The following is a 24,197-nucleotide window of genomic DNA, read 5'->3' on the forward strand; positions in this document are numbered from 1 at the left end:
GGAAGCTAAGCAAGATCGGCTCTGGTTAGTATTTGGATGGAAAAGCTTCAATCCTAAGTGCCACGAGAGTAAGGACAAAGATCCACCAAGAGGAAAAGTGTTCTTGCCATACATCAAGGGAACCACTGACCGCATAGGGAAGCTGAGGAGGACACACAACATACAAACGATCTACAGACCCACCAAGAAAATCCAACAAATGCTACATTCAGCAAAGGACAAGAGGGATCCTCTCACTTCTGCAGGAGTCTATTGTGTACCACGCAGCTGTGGACAAGTCTACATAGGGACCATCAAACGCAGCATTGCCCAAACACGAATCAAGGAACATGAAAGGCACTGCAGACTACTCCAACCAGGGAAGTCAGCCAGAGAAGAGCACCTGGTGAACCAACCTGGACACAGCATATTATTTGAGAACACAGAAATGCTGGACCACTCTCACAACCACCAGCTCAGACTACAGAGAGAAGCCATTGAAATCCACAAGCATGTGGACAATTTCAACAGAAAGGAGGAAACCATGAAAATGAACAAAATCTGGTTACCAGTATTTAAAAACTCTAAAATTAAAACAGCAAAACAACAGAGAGGAAACATTCTGGGGCATCTAATCGCCTCTCAACAAAACATTGCCCCAGGCGGTCAGTTGAAACATTCACACTTAGCTCCAGCAGACAAGAGTCCTTTGTCCCACCCTGGTCATTCCACAGATATATAAACCCTTTTTCCTAGTCCGAAAAACCTACAACAACCCAGTTATTTCAGCCATAAAAGCCTTTGACAGTAAAATGCATTGTTTATAACTTGAATGGAATAAAATTAGAATTTTATATAGTATAAATATTTTTTACAGAAAAGAATTATGAACATAATGTATTTTTAAATGTTTGTTTTATTGGAAATGGAGCAATAATGTCCCAAATTCAAAGATATAGTGGGATCAGGCTTCATCACTAAGCAAAAGGATCTTGCAGAACCTTTGAGATTGACAGGAAGTTTATGCTGCAAATTTCTTTCTCAAAGTCCTAAATCGTAAGGAGAATCTGAACTAGATGGAAACTCTGGTTTTGCTGCCTAGAGGAGCAGGCCATAAAATCGGAAGAGGCAATCAACAAAAGTAAAATAGAGAAAAATATTTTGTCTCCACTACTTCTTTATAGTATCCAGCAGACATAACATATTCACTCTCATAAAATGTACTGAGAAAAAAAAATCAGGACAAGGTCATAGTTTACATAGTTTTAACCAGTAGGTCTGATGTTGTGTATTGTTGTTGTTATTGAGCCTTGAAGTCATTGATACTCTGTATCCATAGATTCTCCCTCCATGGATTCAACAGCCCTTTGAAGGCTGATATGGCCCTTGATGAAAATGATGAGTTTGACACCCCTGGAGTAATGTATACTGAGTTGAATGAACATAGTGTGACTGGGATGGATCTACACTGACTATTTATCCCAGGGCCAATTCAGAGTATCAAATCCCACATCGGTCCTGGGATGGTTTAGCCCGCTACCTCTCTGGCTGCTGTTGTGATGGAAGGGAGTCCTGGTTGTCCAGCACGATGAATCTCTTCTTTTCTCCCCTTCCAACCTCTGATCACATCATCACTCTGGCCAGCATCACTCCAAGCCATTCAGCAGTGGAACTCTCTGCCCCGGAGTGTGGTGGAGGCTCCTTCTTTGGAAGTTTTTAATAGAGGCTGGATGGCCATCTGTCAGGGGTGATTTGAATGCAATATTCCTGCTTCTTGGCAGGGGGTTGGACTGGATGGTCCATGAGGTCTCTTCCAACTCTTTGATCTATGATTCTATGATTCTAAACAATGAGCAACCAAACATGACCCATTTCGGGCTGCTGTGGCAAGAAGAATGGGGAGAGGTATTGAGTGCTATCCCATGCCTTTGAGCCACCAACCATTTCCACGAGTCCAAAGTTCACAATTTGCTCTGGATTCTGGAGGAGAATTCAGAGTAACCCACTATTTGGTTAATACAGCTCAAATCGCATTAAGCAGCATGGACCACCGTGACTGTGGCACAACTGGCTGTGGCATTAAGATCACTACTGACCATAAGGTCATGAGTTCGAAGCCAGCCCGGGTTGGAGTGAGCTTCCGACCAATTTGTGTGGCTTGCTATCGACCTTTGCAGCCCGAAAGACAGTTGCATCTGTCAAGTAGGAAATTCAGGTACCGCTTATGCGGGGAGGCTAATTTACAATGCCATAAAAATCTCCAGCAAGTATGCAAAGAATGAGGAAGTACTTCCATCAGTGTCACAAATGGACGGTGAAGCGACAGCTCCCCTGGTGGCCAGAATACCCTCATGAAAAAGCTGGAATGTTAAATAGCCTCTGTGTGTCTGTCTATATATGTTGTGTGCCTATGGCATTGAATGTTTGCCATGTTTATGTACGTTGTAATCCACCCTGAGTCCCCTGCAGGGTGAGAAGGGAGGAATATAAATACTGTAAAGGAATGAATGAATAAATAAATAATATCAGTTTTGTACATCAGTTAAGTGCCACAGAGCTGATTCACCAACCTTTGAGCTAAGTGGTCAATGTGCCCCTGGCCTAAGGCAGCATGCAGTACTCCTAAAACAGGCTCTTGCGGAAATACACAACAGCAAAGGACTTGATCATTTCTTCACCTGAAGATGAAGCAGACTGCATATGACACTGCAGTGGAAACCTTTCAGGGGAGTTATGCCTTTCTTGGACCCTGTCCACATGGAGGATTTTGGCACTCCTGCAAAGCCATTTGCATGTGCTGGCACGAGAGCAAACCCCGAGAGCAGGAATGCTGCACCTGTGTAAACTGCTGAAGGATACCAGAGACTTCAAAATTATGAAATTTGTGATGTGTGAGAAGAAGTTTATTCCTGCCTTTGATCTTGGCCCCGGGGGTCCTATCCTTTGATGCCCAGCACCTGCCCCTTCTTTCTATTCCCCACCACTCCTCTTTGCTCTCTCAGGGTTGGAAGAAGCAGAGGCAAAGACCCCACAAACCCCAAACTGCATCTTATAGTCCCAAAATAATGCCTCAGTCAAGGGAACGTAGCAGTTCAGATAATGGCTGATGCAACTACTATCTGAAGCAGGTTCACAGGTACCATGGATTCATCTTAGCCATAGCACTGCTGGACTAGAACTCAAAGTGTCCCAGCTACCATTTTATTTATTTACCCTATTTATACCCCAAGGGCATAAATTGACATTATACCCCATATGTTGACTCCCAAGGGGGCAATTATTCAATGTCTTAAGCACACACAAACAATAAGTGTAATGTCAATAGAATTAATTACATCCACGTTTTTACCTTCTTTCTAAAGGTGAGGGGGGATGACGATGACCTAATTTCCCTTGGGAGTGAATTCCACGGGGGGGGGGGGGGGGGGTACTACCGAGAAGGCCCTGTCCCTTGTTCAATTTTAAAACCATGCCATCCAAAAATTGTAGTCTAAGGTTGTTCCATAGTCATTGCACATATTCCAATTATATTATTGCACTATGCTATTCTCTGAAACTCTCATCCCAGTGCCACAATTTTACTCTCCTTCTGAAAGCTAGGGGGAAGGGAGCTGATCTAATTTCACTAGGGAGGGAGTTCCACAACTGAGGGGCCACCACTGAGAAGGCCCCGTCTCTCAACCCTACCAGTCGCTCTTGCAAAGAAGGTGGGACCGAGAGCAGGGCATCCCCTGATGATCTTAATCTCTGAGGTAGTTCATAGGGGAAGTTACGTTCAGACTGGTAAACTGAGCCAGAACCTTTTAGGACTTTATAGGCTAAAGCCAGCACTTTTAATTGTGCTCGGTAGCGAATAGCAGCCAGTGGAGCTAACATAACAGGGGGGTTGTATGCTCCCTGTATGCCGCTCCAGTGAGCAACCTGGCTCCCGCCTGTTGGACCAATTGAAGCTTCCAAATAGTCTTCAAAGGCAACCCCACATAGAGCGCATTAATCTATATGGGGTGTAACCAGAGCTTGGACCACCGAGTCTGACTTCCCAAGGTAGGAGTGCAACTGGCACACAAGTTTTAGTTGCATGGGGGGTTCTGGGAGTTATGGTCCAAAACCCTAAATTTTCCAATCTCTATATCTGAATGACCACTGTCTTTTGTAATTCCTTCAAAACAAAAGAAATGTATGGTCCTCCAGATGTTGTCAGACTGTTTTCCCCATTCGTTTTAGATAGAATAGCCAACAGTCATGGAAAACGGGAAATCAAAGACAAGCAAAGACTTTGGACTAGATGCTCTCTGCGATCCTTTATATGGGAGAGATGCAAAACCTATGGAACTTTCAATGTTGAAAAATTGGAGCAACTATCATCCCCATCAGAGGAGCCCCGGGTGGCGCAATGGGTTAAACCCTTGTGCCGGCAGGACTGAAGACCGTCAGAGGTTTGAATCTGGGGACAGTGCAGATGAGCTCCCTCTGTCAGCTCCAGCTCCCCATGTGGGAACATGAGAAAAATCTCCCATAAGAATGGCAAAACATCAAAACATCCGGGCATCCCCTGGGCAACGTCCTTGCAGACAGCCAATTCTCTCACACCAGAAGCGACTTGCAGTTTCTCAAGTTGCCCCTGACACGAAAAAAATCCCCATCAGAAGTCCTGTGTTTGAAACAGACTGCTAAAGAGGATGCTGTTAGTCTTATCCGGTATACTTCAAGTAGAAAAGTTCCTGCAGTCTCCCAGCCAGCATGGGAATTGCAGTCCGATAGTTTCAATGGTGACTATTAGAAGGCAAAGGCATCTGCTCCAATGATTATATTTGTTGCTCTTCTTTCAATGGTTGGCTTGTAATTTGATTGATAGTTTAATTATATTTTCAAAGTTTGGATGACGTAATGTTTAAGGCTACATCTGTTTTAAGTTTTGCAAGCTGCCTTGAGCCCCAGAGTGCAGAAAAGGCAGAGTGATGATGATGATATGGCCCTCTAACATTGGGATGTATGTGGATAAGGAACACCAGATTGCAGTCAACATGGGAAATGTTACTTATAAGACAGAAGACAGAACATAAGGGAAAGCCACAGCGGTTTGCTTTCACCTTAGCCTTCTGGAAAGGACAAGATTTTCCCTTCCTTGTTGAGTTACCAGCATTTGAAAGAGAATGACTCTAGCATTTTGAACTCAGGGCCCTTCCACACAGCCCTATATCCCAGAATATCAAGGCAGAAAATCCCACATTATCTGCTATGGTAGTGTGGACTCAGATAATCCAGTTCAAAGCAGATATTGTGGGATTTTCTGCCTTGATATTTTGGGTTATATGGCTGTGTGGAAGGGACCTCAATGTAAATAAACTGAAGTAAACAGAAGAAGAGGGAGGGAAAAGAGAATCTGGGATATTTTAAAAGCAGCTGAAAATGGGAGAAAAGAGGTTTAATTGGGACTTGTCATATTCAACTGGGATAGTTACAAGGGTACAAGATAATGGCCAGTTTTAGCATCAGCTCTTTTCCTTATGACACCTTAAAATTTTACAAATTTTGTTATTATGGTTGTTGCCTGGTTATTGTTTTTGTTTATTTACTAATTAAAAACAACAACAACAAATCATGACTTTTTTCAGCTGTCATTCATTTGCAACATGCTGTGGCTTGAAAAGTTCTTGAAAATGCATGCAATATGTCTTAGTGTGATAGGAAAATACATTTAAGGTCAGCTTCAAAAACTGAAAACCTCAAGTATTTCCCCCTCCCCCTTTCTACTAAGAAACATCTGTTCGGCTCCACCATATTAAGCAACATTACTCATTTGCTGTATTTACTGCGTGAGCTAAAAGCAAATTCTCTCCTACACAATTACGCAGACCTAGGCACAGTTTAAGGGGGTAAATTCAATTTAGTTTGGTTTAAATCAAGGAGAAATCATTCTACGTATTCATGAGTAACATCAAGTTTTAAAACGTGACTCAAATTATGTTTTAGATATGGACTTAAAAGACTGCTCTGGGAAATTCATCATTTCTAAGCCTTCTCCAGATCTGCCCAATGGGTTAATAATACTGGCATGTCTTATAGCAGCATTTCTCAACCTGGGGGTTGGGGCCCTTGGGGGGGTTGCGAGGGGGTGTCAGAGAGGTTGCCAAAGACCATCAGAAAACACCATATTTTCTGTTGATCATGGGGGTTCTGTGTGGGAAGTTTGGCCCAATTCCATCATTGGTAAAGTTCAGAATTCTCTTTGATTGTAGGTGAACTTTAAATCCCAGCAATTACAACTCCCAAATGTCAAGGTCTATTTTCCCCAAGCTCCACCAGTGTTCACATTTGGCCTTATTGAGTATTTGTGCCAAGTTTGGTCCAGATCCATCATTGTTTGGGTCCACAGTGCTCTCTGGATGTAGGTGAACTACAACTCCAAAACTCAAGGTCACGTTTGGTTCAATTCCATCATTGGTGGAGTTCGGAATGCTCTTTGATTGTAGGTGAACTATCAATCCCAACAACTACAACTCCTGAGTGACAAAATCATCCATCCCCCCAACCCCACCAGTATTCAAATTTGGACGTATTGGGTATTTGTGCCAAATTTGGTCCAGTGAATGAAAATACATCCTGCATATCAGATATTGACATTACAATTCACAACAATTGCAAAATTACAGTTATGAAGTAGGAACAAAAATAATTTGGGAGTCACCTCAACATGAGGATCTGTATTAAGAGGTAAAGTATTAAGGTTGAGAAACACTGTCTTATAGGGTTGTTCTAAGTGACTGCTAGGTATAATCCTCTACCCATTTACAACACAATCTGAATCAATACAATTGCTGACCAAAAATATTCTGGACAGGACAACCTCCCTATGCTTTGCTGTATAAGCAAAATAATCCAATGTCATATTTCAAGTATTAATCAACTTCTTTAGAAGCAGCAAAACGACCTCTGCTTTGAGTTCCAAAGAAAGGAAGCTCACAACCTCTGAGGATGCTTGCCATAGATGTGGATGAAATGTCAGGAGGAAATGCTTCTGGAACGTATCCATACAGCCCGGAAAACACAGCAACCCAGTGATCCCAGCCATGAAAGGCTTCTACAACACAAAGGAAGCCAAAGTTTTGTTTTGAAGACAAAGAATTGAATTCTTTTGCAGCAGGCTTTAAAAACATTACAACAACCAACGAACCAATGAAAATATTTCTCTCCCTTCTCCTATACACGCACCTGCTTTTCACATCTTTGGATCTCTGACCCCAGAGCTCTGCTCAAGAGAACATCTGTGTAAGGAGTTTAAATTCAGAAAACATTAAGCAGGTGAATATTTTCCACCTCTTTTGTAAAGCATAGAATGACATACACTAGCGATCTGCCAGAATATGTTCAATCCAAATTTTTTTGGAACCAAATGGAGAGAGTAATGTTTTTAAGACATAGTACTTCCCCTTATCCAAGGAGAATACACTTCAACATTACACGAGGGTCTAGAAAATGCCTTAAAAGGACACAATTTGTCAGACATGGATAAATAGAACCATGGGTTTTAGTCCAGTGGATAGGGGGTTGTACTATGTACCTTGGGAAGTTGGATCTGGCCACGGTAGTCCACGCTCTTGTTACATCCTGGGTAGATTACTGCAACGCACTCTACGTGGGGCTGCCTTTGAAGACTGTTCGGAAACTTCAATTAGTCCAGCGTGAGGCAGCCAAATTACTCACCGGAGCATCATACAGGGAGCATACCACCCCCCTGTTATGTCAGCTCCACTGGCTGCCGATCCAGTTCCGAGCATAATTCAAAGTGCTGGTTTTGACCTACAAAACCCTATACGGTTCCGGCCCAGCGTATCTGTCCAAACGCATCTCCCTCTACATCCCACATCGAAGTTTAAGATCTTCCGGGGAGGCCCTGCTCTCGACCCCGCCATTATCGCAAGTGAGATTGGCGGGGATGAGGAGCAGGGCCTTCTCGGTGGTGGCCCCTCACCTGTGGAATTCACTCCCCGGGGAAATTAGATCATCGTCATCCCTCCTTTCCTTTAGAAGGAAATTAAAGACATGGATTTGGGACCAGGCGTTTGGCCAGTCTGGCAGATAAATAAATAAAGGACAACGACGACTGACAGGAATGGAAAATGTGGAATGAAACTATGGACTCTTGAGTTGTGAACGTTGAGCATAAGATTGGTTTTTTGACTGTGATATATATTGATTGTTTTAACTGTTATAACTGTTTTAATTGCTGTCTGTATTTTATCTGTATTACTGTGTAGATCGAATTGTGCCTTTTTGTAAGCCGCCCTGAGTCCCCCCTCGGGGGTTGAGAAGGGCGGGGTAGAAGTACACGAAATAAATAAAATAATAAATAAATATGTACTCATTTGTGGATTTTTTTTATGTCAGGAGCGATTTGAAAAACTGCAAGTTGCTTCTGGTGTGAGAGAATTGACCGTCTGCAAGGATGCTGCCTAGGGGACGCCCAAATGTTCTGATGTTTTACCATCCTTGTGGGAGGCTTCTCTCATATCCCCGCATGGGGAGCTGGCACTGAAAGAGGGAGCTCATCCACACTCTTCACAGATTTGAACCTCTGACCTGTTGGTAGTCAGTCCTGCCGGCACAAGGGTTTAACCCATTCTGCCACTGGTGGATGAAATAATATTTTTCTTTGAACCAGTGGCAATACTTAAACTTTGGCATCATTCTCTCCCAGAAAACCTCTTCCATGCCCTCATCAGTCATCAACAGCCAGGAAACAATGCTAAAATACTCAGTGGCATTCAGCCATGTGTTAGAGAAGACATTATTGGAGACTGTCATGGTTTGGCAAGACCAACATTCATGGATTTGCAGAAAAATATATTTTGCTTGCAATAAAGATGGAGAACATGTCTTTAAATAGGACAGCTGAAGTTGTAATAAGAAGTACTGGAGAAAGACTCCTTAGTATTTTCCCCTCCAAACATCACATACTCTAATCACAAACCCACGTTACATGAGGCTGGCTAGAGGTAACAAAGAGTCCATAAATGCCCATGCTTCCAAAAGATGTAGTTGGATCAACTTTACCTATTTATGATTCATATTGTTGGTGGCATCAGGCTGGACATTGATGATGGAATAGTGATATCATATCTGCCTTTAGATGATATTAATGCGTTATAGTCTATTCCAGTGATTCTCAACCTGGGGTCTCCAAATGTTTTTGGCCTACAACTCCCAGAAATCCCAGCCAGTTTACCAGCTGTTAGGATTTCAGGGAGTTGAAAGCCAAAAACATCTGGGGACCCCAGGTTGAGAACCACTAGTCTATTCAAATGACAAGGAAAGACATTCAACCTAAACATTAGGAATAACTTCTTCACTGTAAGCGCTGGAATAGACTACTTTGGAGGAAGATGGACTCTCATTCTTTGGAGGTCTAAAACAGAGGTTGGATGTCCATCTCTCAAGAGTGCTTTAGGTGTGCATTCCTGTACAGCAGGGGTTGGACTACACAACCTTTCCTTCCAACGATTAGGTGTGCATTCCTGTACAGCAGGGATTGGACTAGATGACTTTTCTAGTTCCTTCCAACTCTATGATTACAAATAATCCCAAGACTAAAGATTATCAACTTCTGCTCCTCCTAGTAGTTCTGCACTTCAATGTCCAAGCATGGCCAATGTCCAGAGATTCCAGAAACTGAATTCCAAAACATCTGGAATGTCCACAACATAACAGCTCATGTAATTCTTCAGCATTGCTGTTCGCCACTACTGTGAACCATGCTTATTCACAAGACAAATCCGTGGCTCAGACTGTCCAAGCACAACCTCATGGCACTTCACATCCACTTACAAATCATTACACAATTACCACATCCTCAGTTGAGTTGATCCACCTCAGGTTCCCTCCCTCCAACTATGAAAGTTATCTGACTTATTTACAGCAGCAGCAAGTAATAATAATAATAATAATAATAATAATAATAATAATAATAAACGGGTTGTTGTAGGTTTTTTGGGCTATATGGCCATGGTCTAGAGGCATTCTCTCCTAACGTTTCGCCTGCATCTATGGCAAGCATCCTCAGAGGTACCTCTGAGGATGCTTGCCATAGATGCAGACGAAATGTCAGGAGAGAATGCCTCTAGACCATGGCCATATAGCCCGAAAAACCTACAACAATCCAGTGATTCCGGCCATGAAAGCCTTCGACAATACAATAATAAGAAACTTTATTTATACCCCATCACCATCTCCTCAAAGGGACTTGGGAGCGGCTAACATGAGGCCAGGCCCAAACGAAATTGCAATAAAGCAAAAACATATAAACAAAAACAATAACATCACATAAAATACTTAGTAATAACATAGTAAAATAAAAATAAGAAAATCATAATAAAACAAATGATAAAATGGTAATAGAATTAGATAAAGAGAGCGAGTTTTCCTTGGGAGACTTATAAGTTTGTGTTTCATTGCAATATAATATTACGGTTCATAAATTTGAATCCAAACCCCGTAGATAGGACAAAATGGGGGTTGTCAACTTTTCAATTAAAGCTTCCTTCAATCCCCAAATTTCAAGTACAGTCATACCTCCTTATTCACAGATTCTGCATTCAACCATCTATGGCTCACAGATTCGGGGGAGAGGGGGCTGAGTTTGTTTCGGGGGGGGGGGGAGGCTGAGTGAGTGAAAGAGGGTCTACCCTAGCAAACTTTTTGTATCGTTACCCCAATACCCCCATGCATATGGGATATATTGAGCATGGTGATCAGATCATGATATGAACAAACATAACAGTTTAAATAATGCACCAGTAAGGCCTTCTCGCAAACCACCATGAGAATTTCGGGGGGGGGGGGTGAAGCCCCTCAAGCCCCCCAAGGCCCCCCCCCCACTACATGACTGATGGCTCACAAAAAAAATCCAAAAGCAAAGCTTGATTTTCCCATTTTATATAAGAAATGACATTTTACTACTCCATTGTACATGTGACTTGAACATCCATGGATGGGAAATCCTAGAATCAAATCACAGTGGATACCAAAGGCCCACTTATATTTCATTAACTTCCAACCTAAGTTGAACCTTTAGAAATAAAAGTTTAGGCATCCAGAGAAAAGGAGAAGACAAAATGTCCAGGGGAAGAGGAACACAGCATACATAGGCGTCCTAGGCATGTGCAGTTTTCAATATCTCATTCTCTGGAATGCTAGAAATTTGGAGAGTGAAGCAACATTTCATTGAGAAAGCTTTCATTTTGCCCTTCTCTCCACTACACACCTGAAACTTGTCATGTTCCTCTTCGCTAAGAGCAGCCAGATGTGCAAAACTTTATAGTGTAACCCTATACTTACCTACTCTGAGGTTAAGTCCCATTATGATGGAAGGATAGGATGATTACTCCTACGTAAGTGTGTAAAGGATTACAGCTTTAAATCTACAAAACTCTTTCTAACAGAGACAAGAGAGAGAAACAAATGAGAGGGGAAAATGTTGAGGTAAGGGCCTTTTTGAGGAATGTTACTGTTCTCTCAACCTCAGGATCTTTCCTACCTGAACATGAAAGAATTAGAAAACTGACATGGCTAGTCTTGAATTATGTACCTAAAATGGCTAGTGTTGAATTACCTTGTGAAGAAAGAGCGGAATTCTGAAACAAGGTCTATATAAATAAAAATGTAATGTTTGTTTGTGGGATTAACATAACTCAAAAGCCACTGGATTAATTGACACCAAATTTGGACACAATACACCTATCAGTCCAACAAGTGAGCATCACTCATAAAAATACTGAAAACACAGCAGGAGGGACTTTAAAAGCAAAAAAACCAACAACAACATTACAACGCATGCAAAATCACCTGTATACATGCAAACACACACATATATACACATATACACAAATATATACACACATGTATGCATATATACACACACAAAACACATATACACAGAAGGGGGAAGCAAGGAGAGAAAGAGGGGAAAAAGAGGGAAGGAGAGAAAGAAGGAAAGAAAGGTAGAAAAGGGAAGAAGGAGAGAAGTAAATAAAAAGTGAAAGAAGGAAGGAAAGAGAGAGGGAGAGAGAGAGGGAGGGAGGGAGGGAAGGAAGGAAGGAAGGAAGGAAGGAAGGAAGGAAGGAAGGAGAGAAGGAAGGAGAGAAAGAGGGAGGGAGGGAGGGAGGGAGGGAAGGAAGGAAGGAAGGAAGGAAGGAAGGAAGGAAGGAAGGAAGGAAGGAAGGAAGGAACCAAAGAGCAAAGGAAGGGAGGAAAAAAACAGAGAAGAAAGAAAGAAAAAGGGAAAGAAAAAGGGGGGGGGGGGGAAGGGAAGGAAGGAAGGAGAAAGAAAGAAAGAAGGAGAGAAAAGGGGAGGGAAGGTTGGCCACAACAACTTGTGGCGGGTACAGCTAGTTGTTTATAAAACAGTAGCAAACCTTATATTATTTAGCACAAGCATGGGTAAACTTTGGCAATATGGATGTTTTGGATTTCAACTCCCACAACTCCTAACAGCCTCAGGCTCTTTCCTTTTCCTTTTCCCTTTCATTTTCTGCTTTAGATGTTGAGGGGGGAAAGGAAAGGGCCTGAAGCTGTTAAATATTGTGGGAGTTGAAGTCCAAAACACCTGGAGGGCTGAAGTTTGCCCATGCCTGATTTAGCATTTTCAGAATGTAAGCCTCTTACATTTTTACGGATATTTTTGAACAGTGACTGGTGACCTCCACGATATTTGGGTGGTGAATCCATTCTGGGTTTTAATCTAAAACAACCAGGGGGCTAAACTCCATCCCAAATTGTTGGAGGAAGAAACCTTCTCAAACCTCCTCTATATGATGTTTGTCTGTTTTGTAATGTGTCATTTTATAAGCTGAAGTATATGTCTTATTCGAGTTGCAGTTTCCTTATCTCTATATACCTAAAGCAGGAGGAGGGGCTGCAGGTCACGTGACCAACTCAGTGACAGTTTAGAATGTTCTGGTTTTAAACAGGATGACAGTTAGGGAATGTCGGTTGAGGAATGTCTGTGGAGAAGTGTTGTCGTGCCTTGAACGAGCTTGAGTCTAGAAGTCTTTCAGAGTGCAGAAGCTCACGTTAGGAAGTTAGAAACTGTAGTAAACTCTTACTAAAGAGAGCTGTACAACGCAACATAGTTTGTGAAGAAACTGTTAAAGATTCTAAGTTCAAGATACAAACTCTCCGAAACATTAATGAAGTTTTTAACCCTCGACAAGAAGTGGGCCTTTATCTTTAAATCCACGAAGTCGTCAGTAAACAAAACTTGTTATTTCTAAAAGAAGTCTGCATCATTTTCTGCTGAAAGCATCAAACAGAAACAAAATATCTACATGCCCAGCGATCATCAATTACCAAATTACCATAAGCTGTCTGTTATTAAGGAACAACGACCTGGGAAAGCAGTACGTGTGAAAAAGATCTTCAAGTCCTCATGGACAACAAGTTAAACATGACCCAGCAATGTCATGCAGCAGCTTTACAAGCCAATGGGATCCTGGCCTACATAAATAGCAGTCTAGTGTCTAGATCCAAGGAAGCCATGCTACCCCTCTATTCTGCCTTGGTCAGGACACACCTGGAATCCACCACACTGGGGCAGAGAGTTCCACTGCTGAACAGTTCTCACAGTGAGGAAGTTCTCCCTAATGTTCAGGTGGAATCTCCTTTCCTGTAGTTTGAAACCATCGTTTCATGTCCTAGACTCCAGGGCAGCAGAAACAAGCTTGCTCCCTCCTCCCTATGACTTCCCCTCACATTTTTATCCATGGCCATCAGGTCTCTTCTCAGCCTTCTCTTCTGCAGACTAAACATGCCCAGCTCTTTAAGCCGCTCCTCATAGGGCTTGTTCTTCAGACCCTTGATCATTTAAGTCACCCTCCTCTGGACACATGTTCAGGTGGAATCTCCTTTCCTATAGTTTGAAGCCATTGTTCCGTGTCGTGGTCTCCAGGGCAGCAGAAAACAAGCCTGCTCCCTCCTCCCTATGACTTTCCCTCACATACTTATACATGGCCTTCATCATGTCTCCTCTCAGCCTTCTCTACTGCAGGCTCAACATGCCCAGCTCTTTAAGCCGCTCCTCATAGGGCTTGTTCTCCAGACCCTTGATCATTTTAGTCGCCCTCTTCCGGACACATTCCAGCTTGTCAACATCTCCCTTCAATCATGGTGCCAAGACTTGGACAAAGTGTGATTCCAGGTGTGGTCTGACCAAGGCAGAATAGAGCATGGGTAGCATGACAATTATGCTGGGGAAAATGGAAGGAAAAAGGAAGAGGGGCCGACCAAGGGCAAGATGGATGGATGGGATCCTTGAAGTGACTGGATTGACCTTGAAGGAGCTGGGGGGTGGTGACGGCCGACCGGGCGCTCTGGTGTGGGCTGGTCCATGAGGTCATGAAGAGTCGGAAACGACTGAACGAATGAACAACAGCATGACTTCTGCCAACCTAGTACTTCTGCCAACCTAGCAGTTCGAAAACATGCAATTGTGAGAAGATCAATGCCCAAGACCACAGGTCCTCAAACTAAGACCAGGGGGCCGGATACGGCCCTCTAAGGTCATTTATCCGGCCCTCGGTCAGGGTCAATCTAACTCTGAAACGACTTGAAAGCACACAACAACAACAACTATCCTATCTCATCAGCCAAAAGCAGGCCCACATTTCCCATTGAAATACTAATAAGTTTGTATTTGTTAAAAATGTTCATTTTAATTATTGTATTGTTTTAAAGTGTTTTTTTTGCACTACCAATAAGATATGTGTAGTGTGCATAGAAATTAATTCATTTTTTAAAAAATTATAATCTGGCCCTCCGACAGTTTGAGGACTGTGACCTGTCCCTCTGTTTAAAAAGTTTGAGGACCCCTGCCCAAGACCTTTGAAAGGCATCAAGTTAGAGAATGCCATTTTCTGCATATTTTATTTGAAGAAGGTAACGGGAAAGTAATGGACGCTCCATGCAGTCATGCAGGCCACATGACCTTGGAGGTGTCTATGGACAACGCCGGCTCTTCTTCGGCTTAGAAATGGAGATGAGCACCAACCCCCAGAGTCGGACACAATTGGACTTAATGTCAGGGTGCAGTCATGCAGGCCACATGACCTTGGAGGTGTCTATGGACAACGCCGGCTCTTCTTCGGCTTAGAAATGGAGATGAGCACCAACCCCCAGAGTCGGACACAATTGGACTTAATGTCAGGGTGCAGTCATGCAGGCCACATGACCTTGGAGGTGTTTATGGACAACGCCGGCTCTTCTTCGGCTTAGAAATGGAGATGAGCACCAACCCCCAGAGTCGTACACAATTGGACTTAATGTCAGGGTGCAGTCATGCAGGCCACATGACCTTGGAGGTGTCTATGGACAATGCCAGCTCTTCTTCGGCTTAGAAATGGAGATGAGCAACAACCCCCAGAGTCAGACACGACCGGACTTAATGTCAGGGGAAAAACTTAACCTTTAGTATGACTTTCTTGGATCTTGACACTAGAACTGGTGGGAAGGCCCAAGTTTGCCCGTGCCTGATCTAAACACAATGTTGTCAACCCTACCTTCTAACCACCTACCTCCAAACCACATTATTATTATTATTATTATTATTGAACTTTATTTGTACCCCGCTAGCATCTCCCAGAGGATTCGATGCGGCTTACACAGGCCGAGGCCTCAACAACACAACATAACAATACAATCAAGCAAATCAAACAATTAAAACAAAATAAGCTAAGTAAACAACAGGCACAGTACATTAAAACACAATAAAACTGGGCCGGGCCAAAAGGTGGGTACAAGGATTAAAAGTGCTGATTTGACAGGAGGTGTATAAAGGGTTTCTAGGGCAAGTGCGATGTGCAGCAATCATTGTTTCTGGTAAAGTGCTTGTGGGACTCGGTAGTGGAGATTTCCTAATCTGGGAAGGCACATCGGAAAAGCCAGGTTTTTAAGTTCTTTCTGAAGATAGCCAATGAAGGGGCCTGTCTAAGGTCTTTGGGGAGGGTGTTCCAGAGTTGGGGGGCCACTACGGAAAAGGCCCTGTCCCACGTCCCCACCAAGCACGCTTGCGACGCCGGTGGGATCACGAGCAGGGCCTCTCCAGATGACTGAAGAGAATGCGTGGGTTCGTAGATAGAAATGCGGTCACGCAGGTAGGCTGGTCCCAAACCGTTCAGGGCTTTGTAGGTAAGCACCTGCACCTTAAATTGGGCTCGGAATATAAACGGCAGCCAGTGGAGTTCCTTAAACAGGAGGGTTGACCTCTCTCTGTAAGGGGCCCCAGTTAGCATCCTGGCTGCTGATCGTTGGACCAGTTGGAGCTTCCGAGCCGTCTTCAATGGGATTTTGGCCTGCATCAAGAGGAGCCTAGTGTCTAGATCTAGGGAAGTAATGCTACCCCTCTATTCTGTTTTGGTTAGACCACATCTGGAATATTGTGTCCAGTTCTGGGCACCACAATTCAAGAGAGATATTGACAAGCTGGAATGTGTCCAGAGGAGAGCGACTAAAATGATAAAAGGTCTGGAGAACAAGCCCTATGAGGAGCGGCTTAAGGAGCTGGGCATGTTTAGCCTGAAGAAGAGAAGGCTGAGAGGGGATATGATAGCCATGTATATGTGAGAGGAAGCCACAGGGAGGAGGGAGCAAGCTTGTTTTCTGCTTCCCTGGAGACTAGGACACGGAACAATGGCTTCAAACTACAAGAGAGGAGATTCCATCTGAACATGAGGAAGAAATTCCTGACTGTGAGAGCCGTTCAGCAGTGGAACTCTCTGCCCCGGAGTGTGGTGCAGGCGCCTTCTTTGGAAGCTTTTAAGCAGAGGCTGGATGGCCATCTGTCAGGGGTGCTTTGAATGCAATATTCCTGCTTCTTGGCAGGAGGTTGGACTGGATGGCCCATGAGGTCTCTTCCAACTCTTTGATTCTATGATTCAAGGGCAGCACCACGTAGAGCGCATTGCAGTAATCCAATGTGGAGGTGACCAAGGCATGAGCCACTCTGGCCAGATCCGCCTTCGCGAGGTATGGTCGCAGTTGGCGCACGAGTCTCCGTTGTGCAAAAGCCCTCCCAGACACCGCCGACGCCTGAGCCTCTTGAATCCAAGAGGACTCCCAAACTGCGGACCTGTGACTTCAGGGGGAGTCTAACCCCGTCCAGCACAGGTTGCCACCCTATACCCCGGTCAGGTTTGCGATCGACCAGAGGCACATGAAGTGCTCAGTGCAGGTGTGCTTCATGAAGTTACCAAAGGATGGAGTAATAAAGAGAGGGGACTTACAGCGATGAGGGCGGAGTTCCTTTGCTCCCCTGCGCTGTGTGGCTGCTGCTGCTGCTGCTCCCCATTGAGCCCACTCCGTCCATTGGCGGCTGTCCCGTTGCTGACCAGCGGCGGGGCGTGAAAGTATTCCGCCGCAGGGGGCGCTGTTGCGTTAGCGGGCGCCGCGGGACCGTGCGCCAAGCCGTGAGCCGCCTTGCCGCCGCCGTGCTTGCTGCCTTTCCTGGCGGCGGGTCCCTGTTGGACGAGGCTGAGCAGCTGCAAGGTGTTCTCCCGCTCTCGATCCGCGCTTTCCGCCCGTCCGCGCTCGTAGCGTCCCTCGCAGCTGAGGTGGTGCTGCCGGCAGACGGCGATCCGCGCCCGGAGCCGCTCCACGATGGCGCTGTGGACCCGCGGAGGCGCGGACACCGAGGAGGAGCCCAAAAGTCCCCCCGAGTCCCCCATCGCCGCCCTCCTTCCCCAAGCCTTGCCCGAGCCGAGGTCTGCCTTCCTTCCCTTCACTGCGCGCTCTCCAAAAATCCCGGAGGAAAGCCCAACATCCTGGGTGAATCTAGAGGCGCCTTCGCCCCAAACTTCGGAAACTTTTGGGGGAGGTGGACGAGCAAAAAAGGCTAGGGAATGGGACGGGGTACCTTGAAGAGCTTCTCCCTCCGGAGGACCCCAGCTGGGCGCATCCTTCGGGCGTCCAAAGTGCACGGATCTCTCTTCGCAGACTCCCACGATCTCCTCTTCCGAAAGGGAGATGCCAATCCCCGGGAAGGCTGCAGCTCCCAACTTTTCCCCCACTCCTTCTCTCCGCCGAGAAGGTTGCCACCACCCCCGAGAAAGAGAGAGAGAGAGAGAGAGAGAGAGAGAGGCTTGGAGGGAAGCACCCCAACCCGCTCGTGTTCGGTGCAGAAAAAGAGAAACTGAGCGCAGCGCCCTAGCGGAAGGCTGGCATCGTGGCCGCCAGGAAAAGTCCACGCAGGCAAAGCAGAGCGAGCAGCTCCCCCGAGCGGCAAACAAAGGGACGTCTCCACTGGTGGAGAATCCAGGCATTGAAATCCACAAGCATGTGGACAATTTCAACAGAAAGGGGGAAACCAGGAAAATGAACAAAATCTGGCTACCAGTATTAAATGAACAAAATCTGGCTACCTGGCTACCAGGTCCCCTACGAACCATCAAGATTACTAAGATCATCTGGAGAGGCCCTGCTCTCGGTCCCACCAGCCTCGCAAGCGCGGCTGGTGGGGACGAGGGACAGGGCCTTCTCGGTGGTGGCCCCACGACTCTGGAACTCTCTCCCTCTGGAGGCCAGAACCGCCCCATCCATCCTAACATTGAAGACGTGGCTGTGGAGACAGACTTTCGAGGAATGAGACAACACCATAGGACTCTGGATGGAAGTGGATATAGATCCATCTTATTAGGACGACTGACCACTGTAGTTTTATATTTAGTGTTTTTAAAGTTGTTTTGTAATTTGTGATATATGATATTTTAATGAATGTATATGTTTTTATGGCTGTAAACCGGGCTGAGTCCCTCAACGAGGTTGAGAAGCTCAGTATACAAAACTGTGAAATAAATAAATAAATAAATAAATAAGAAAAACTCTACAATTAAAACAGCAGAGGGGAAACAATCAGGGACATCTAATCACCTCTCAACAAAAGATTGCTCCAGGCACTGCCAGGCTATCAAGATACTCCACTTCGGCAGGAAAAACGAAATGTAAAGATACAGAATGGGGGACAATGCCTGGCTCGAGAGCAGAATGTGTGAAAAAGATCTTGGAGTCCTCATGGACAACAAGTTAAACATGAGCCAACAATGTGATGTGGCGGCAAAAAAAGCCAATGGGATTTTGGCATGCATCAATAGGAGCATAGTGTCTAGATCTAGGGAAGTCATGCTACCCCTCTATTCTGCTTTGGTTAGACCACACCTGGAATATTGTGTCCAATTCTGGGCACCACAATTGAAGAGAGATATTGACAAGCTGGAATGTGTCCAGAGGAGGGCGACTAAAATGATCAAGGGTCTGGAGAACAAGCCCTATGAGGAGCGGCTTAAGGAGCAGGGCATGTTTAGCCTGAAGAAGAGAAGGCTGAGAGGAGACATGCTGAGGGCCATGTATAAATATGTGAGAGGAAGCCACAGGGAGGAGGGAGCAAGCTTGTTTTCTGCTGCCCTGGAGACTAGGACAGGAAACAATGGCTTCAAACTTCAAGAGAGGAGATTCCATCTGAACATGAGGAAGAACTTCCTGAGTGTGAGAGCCATTCAGCAGTGGAACTCTCTGACCCGGAGTGTGGTGGAGGCTCCTTCTTTGAAAGCTTTTAAACAGAGGCTGGATGGCCATCTGTCAGGGGTGATTTAAATGCAACATTCCTGCTTCTTGGCAGGTGGTTGGACTGGATGGCCCATGAGGTCTCTTCCAACTCTTTGATTCTATGATTCAATAATAATAATAATAATAATAATAATAATAATAATAACTTTATTTATTAACTGCCCTATCTCCCCGAGGGGACTCAGGGCTGTTTACAGCAAAAAAAAAAAAAGGCAAACATTAAATGCCGAAAGAAACAAACAGTCAACAAATCAGATCAAGGACAATCAATAAACAACATCAACATAAACTTATAAAACAGCCCAAAAATAACAGAAATTAAAAACATGAATATACAAATATAACACCTCAGGCTCATGATCAATTAATAAAATAGCATGAATAATAAACAAGGATGTTAAAAATGTAAGATAATTTGCACAAACCAACAGGGCTGGGGTAGATTTCTGATATGTAAGTAAGGACATGTTTCCTAAAGTGCTAATCCTCCTCCTTTATACCTTGCTTTATCTCTCCTTGGACAATCACTCCCAAGAAGACACTCATAAGCCTTGGAAAGCAGGGAGTTGCATTGTGTCGGACAAAAAGTGAGGAGAAGAGTTAGTATAGTTTTGGACTGCAACTTCCAAAATGCTGCTGGGGGAACCTGGGAGGCTCGGTCCCAAAATTCTGGTCTACCCCCCACAAGTTATTCCAGAGTGTTTGCCCTTTCTGTTCAGAGGTAGTATGGTTTTGGACTGTAACTCCCAGAATGCTGGCTGAGGAATTGTAGGAGATGTAGTCCCAGAGTTCACCTTCTCACTAAGTCTGCTCTGACTGAAGAGCTGTGCCAGAGTAAACTAAAACAGAGACACTCCAGGAAGCAGGAAGGCATGAGCCTTGGAAAGTTGGAAAGTTGTGAGTGGCAATAAAAATGTGTGTGTGTGTGTGTGTGTGTGTACAGTGCATCAACTTGTCTGTCAATTTATGGCAACCCCATTAATTTAACAGTTTTTAGGTGAGGAATATCCAGGGCTATTCCTTCACCAGAAATATAGCCTAAAGACTCTGGTCCTAACCACAACTGACTCTGATTAGTTTCCAAAATCAGTTGGGATCTGGTGCCCTAAGGGTACAGGTTATGTTGGGATCAAAGTGTTATGGATTTTTTCCCCAGAGGTTAGTAAAATTGCATATACATAATGAGCTTTTTTGGATTTTTTTTGTTTGTTTTAGGAGCAACTTGAGAAACTGCAAGTTGCTTCTGGTGTGAGAGAATTGACCATCTGCAAGGACCTGATCATTTTAGAGATGGGGCCCAAGTATAAACCTATGTGGTAGAATAACCCACCAATGCTTCTTTCACAACCTCTGAAGATGCCTGCCATAGATGTGGGTGAAACGTCAGGAAAGAATGCTTCTGAAACATGGCCCGGAAAACTCATAGCAACCCATAGTGTTATAGCTATGTAGTGCAAATAAACTCTTAGTTTTTTCTACCCTTTAGTGGCACACAAGATCTTTCTGCTTTCTGGCATTGCCATTCCTCTTTGCAGGACACCACATTTTATCTGCATTAACCAAAGCAGCAAGCTGTAGAATTCATGCCATTATTTATGCCTGTTCCTTGCAGGACATACCAGCTTTTGTAAAACCAAACAACATTTTGAAGATGGAGGAGAGTGAGGAAAAAAGTGGGAGTTTTGAGAAAGGCATGTCCACCTTACTATTTTCCAGCACAGACTTGTAATTTGAAAATTCACAAAACCTCAACAAAGATGATTGTGGAACTGCTGGATACGAGTTCTCTTTTTCTAGTTCATTTTTAGGCAGAATAGAAAAACTGCTCAAAAATCAAGTAATGTAAAGAGAGAGTATAATTACAACAGCAACCCATGCAAATTAAAACACGGAGCATAAAGGGACATAATTATGTGCTCTGCAGGTCTGAATTCAGCAGACAATAAAATGACAAGAGTGTGACAACTTTTAGGATTTCCTGGTGCAAAAACTTCTATAGAGCAGGCAGCACAGCTTTGAAAGCTCTCTTGCATTCCTTTCCGACATGGAGATTAATCTTTGTCTGGGAATCCTACATAAAAGAGTTGCTGAAGCACCAGTAGCCCAAAATCTGTTTGGATTAATTTGATTGGAGAATCTCCTAGAAGGAATATAACAATTGAAATACTAATCTTTCTAAAGTGTGAGGTCTGCTTGGAAACAGTTCATATTCCTCACAACCTCTGAGAATGTCTGCTATAGATGTGGGCAAAACATCAGGAGAGAATGCTTCTGGAACATGGCCATACAGCCTGGAAAACTCACAGCAACCCAGTGATTCTGGCCATGAAAACCTTTGACACTTCATATTCCATTTGGTAGTGGTTATTTACTTTGTATCATGCTTGTCTTTCATTTGGGAACCGAGCAGATTATACTGTATGTCAAAATAACTAAAACAATGTATAAAACATATATATATATATTTAAAAAGTTATGCACTTTCAAGTCTCGTTTGTCTCATGGCAATCTGGGTTTTTATTGGGTTTTCTTGGCAAGTTTTGTTCCGAGGCAGATTGCCTTTGTCTGAGTCTGAGAAAGTATGACTTGGCCAAGGTCACCCAATGGTGCCACCGCTGAGTGAGGTTTTGAACCCTAGTCCTCAGAGTTGTAGTCCAACCATTGCACTGGCTCTCAAAATCGCATGAAAGTAAAAAATTTTTAAAAAGAAACAACAATCGACTTAACAAATTAGGAAACATTAATTTGCAGATACTGGTATATTACAGAGGTAACATGTGCCTAATTGTTCTGACGTGTTTTTTAAGTGTATTGCATTTCATACTTTAATTTTTTTTCTTGTATTGCACATTTGTTTTTCCCTGCTGGTGCAAAGAGAACAGAGAAGGGCCCAACAAAGCCTCTCTTGGAGGGTTCATATTAGATTTCATATTGTGTTTCAACTATATTTTTACACACTGTTAGAAGACTGCTGAAACAAGACTGTTTTTACTGGACTCTGCTGAATTGGAAGCCTTAGTTTTCACATTTTACAAGTTTGTTTGGGATTTTATAATCATAGGACACACACCCCAAATACATCTGGCAAAACTTGTACTTGTCTTGCACTTGTATTATCATGCTGTAGATCTGAATTAATAGTCAACATGCTCCTTTAAACGGGGAGCAAATTGCTGATTGGAGGTAAGTATTCCCCAAACAAACCTGCAGCTTGTAAGTCACCAGGCCAAACACAGCCCTGCAGCTGGGTGATAATAAAACTATTTGCAGTGCCTGCGGGGACTACAAAAGCACGTGGTTGGGTATTATAGCACAGGGCCAACTGTGGTTGGTTTAGGGGTACTTGGAATAAGAGATAAAATGCCATTTATGAAGGAATAATAAACCTCTTTAATATTTTCCAGACCAGATGGGGCATTAGTCAGTATGGTGCCTATAGGTGAATTACAAATTTGTTTTCAGAATTATATAATAGTAATATTATTATAGTATTTTTTTTCACTGCAAGTCACTTTTGGTGTGAGAGAACTGGTCGTCTGCAAGGACATTGCCCAGGGATGCCCGGATGATTTATGTTTTACCATCCTGTGGGAGGCTTCTCTCATGTCCCTGCACGAGAAGCTAGAGCTCAACAGACGGGAGCTTACCTTGCTCCCCGGATTCGAACCGCCAACCTATTGGTTGACCAGTCCTGCCAGCACAAAGGTTTAACCCATCGCACCACTGGGGTCCTCAATAATAATAATAATAATAATAATAATAATAATAATGATGATGATATAGTTCTAGATCGGCCTCTCTCCCCAGAGGGACTCAGGGTGGTTTTCACATAAAAATGCAAAAATTCAGTCCCTCAAAATGGGTATAAGCACATCAAAATAATACAGGATAATGGCTAGTAACAGCAGAAAATTTTCAAGGACGGAATTAAGCATCAAAACAAAAACAGAGACAATTCACTAAGACATAAAAAACTAAAACGTAAGTAAACATTACAATATATGCCCTAAAAGCAAAATAAGAGACATTAAATTAAGAATGGCTGATACCGGTGCTTCATTTAAGGTGTATCATAACAGTCATATAATACAAGTCTCCCTTCATTGACTGCTTGCAGGTTGGTGAGGCATCTTTGGGGGTTTGGTGAGCCCAGAACTTGTAGTGACACCCAGTCAAATAGGGACAGGCATGTGATGCTCTTATAGGAAGAAATAATTAGGACTGGATAGGATGGAGAGTAAGAGTATGTGTCACTACTTTATAGCATAGTGCAAAAGCAAGATTAAATGTGTAATATATATTTTTAAAGGGGAGGAATTACATTGTGCCACCAAAGATGAGTACAGAAACAAAGCACCAGACAATCAAACATAGCCCAACTATATATACACACACACACATTCCTGGTGTCTTGGTTTTTAGACCTGTTCCTGGGCTTATTTGGGGCACCAATTCAGAAAACTGCATTGAATCAACACTAGTTTCTTTGATAAGGTTACCGTGATTTTCTATAGTCAAGCAGATTAAGACTGGTATATGCCATATGTTCTGTATCTTCATAACTAAAGCCAATACTAGAAAACTGGTGCCATTTTTGGAGTCAGAAGGTCTGA

The 24,197-nt window shown here is 43.7% G+C and overlaps 1 protein-coding gene across 1 annotated transcript in view; it reads right to left on the reverse strand.

Moving 5' to 3' along the window:
• MAML2 (mastermind like transcriptional coactivator 2) overlaps positions 1-18,216 on the reverse strand; it is a 205,907-nt gene extending 187,691 nt beyond the window's left edge. The window contains exon 1 of the mRNA XM_060771085.2: positions 17,250-18,216. Within this exon, the coding sequence (XP_060627068.2) occupies positions 17,250-17,690 (441 nt within the window). The 5' untranslated portion in view covers positions 17,691-18,216. The remainder of the gene's footprint in view (positions 1-17,249) is intronic.
• Positions 18,217-24,197: the final 5,981 nt, after the last annotated feature.

This window comes from Anolis sagrei, chromosome 3 (genome assembly GCF_037176765.1).
Source record: "Anolis sagrei isolate rAnoSag1 chromosome 3, rAnoSag1.mat, whole genome shotgun sequence".
Classification (NCBI taxonomy): Eukaryota; Metazoa; Chordata; class Lepidosauria; order Squamata; family Dactyloidae; genus Anolis; species Anolis sagrei.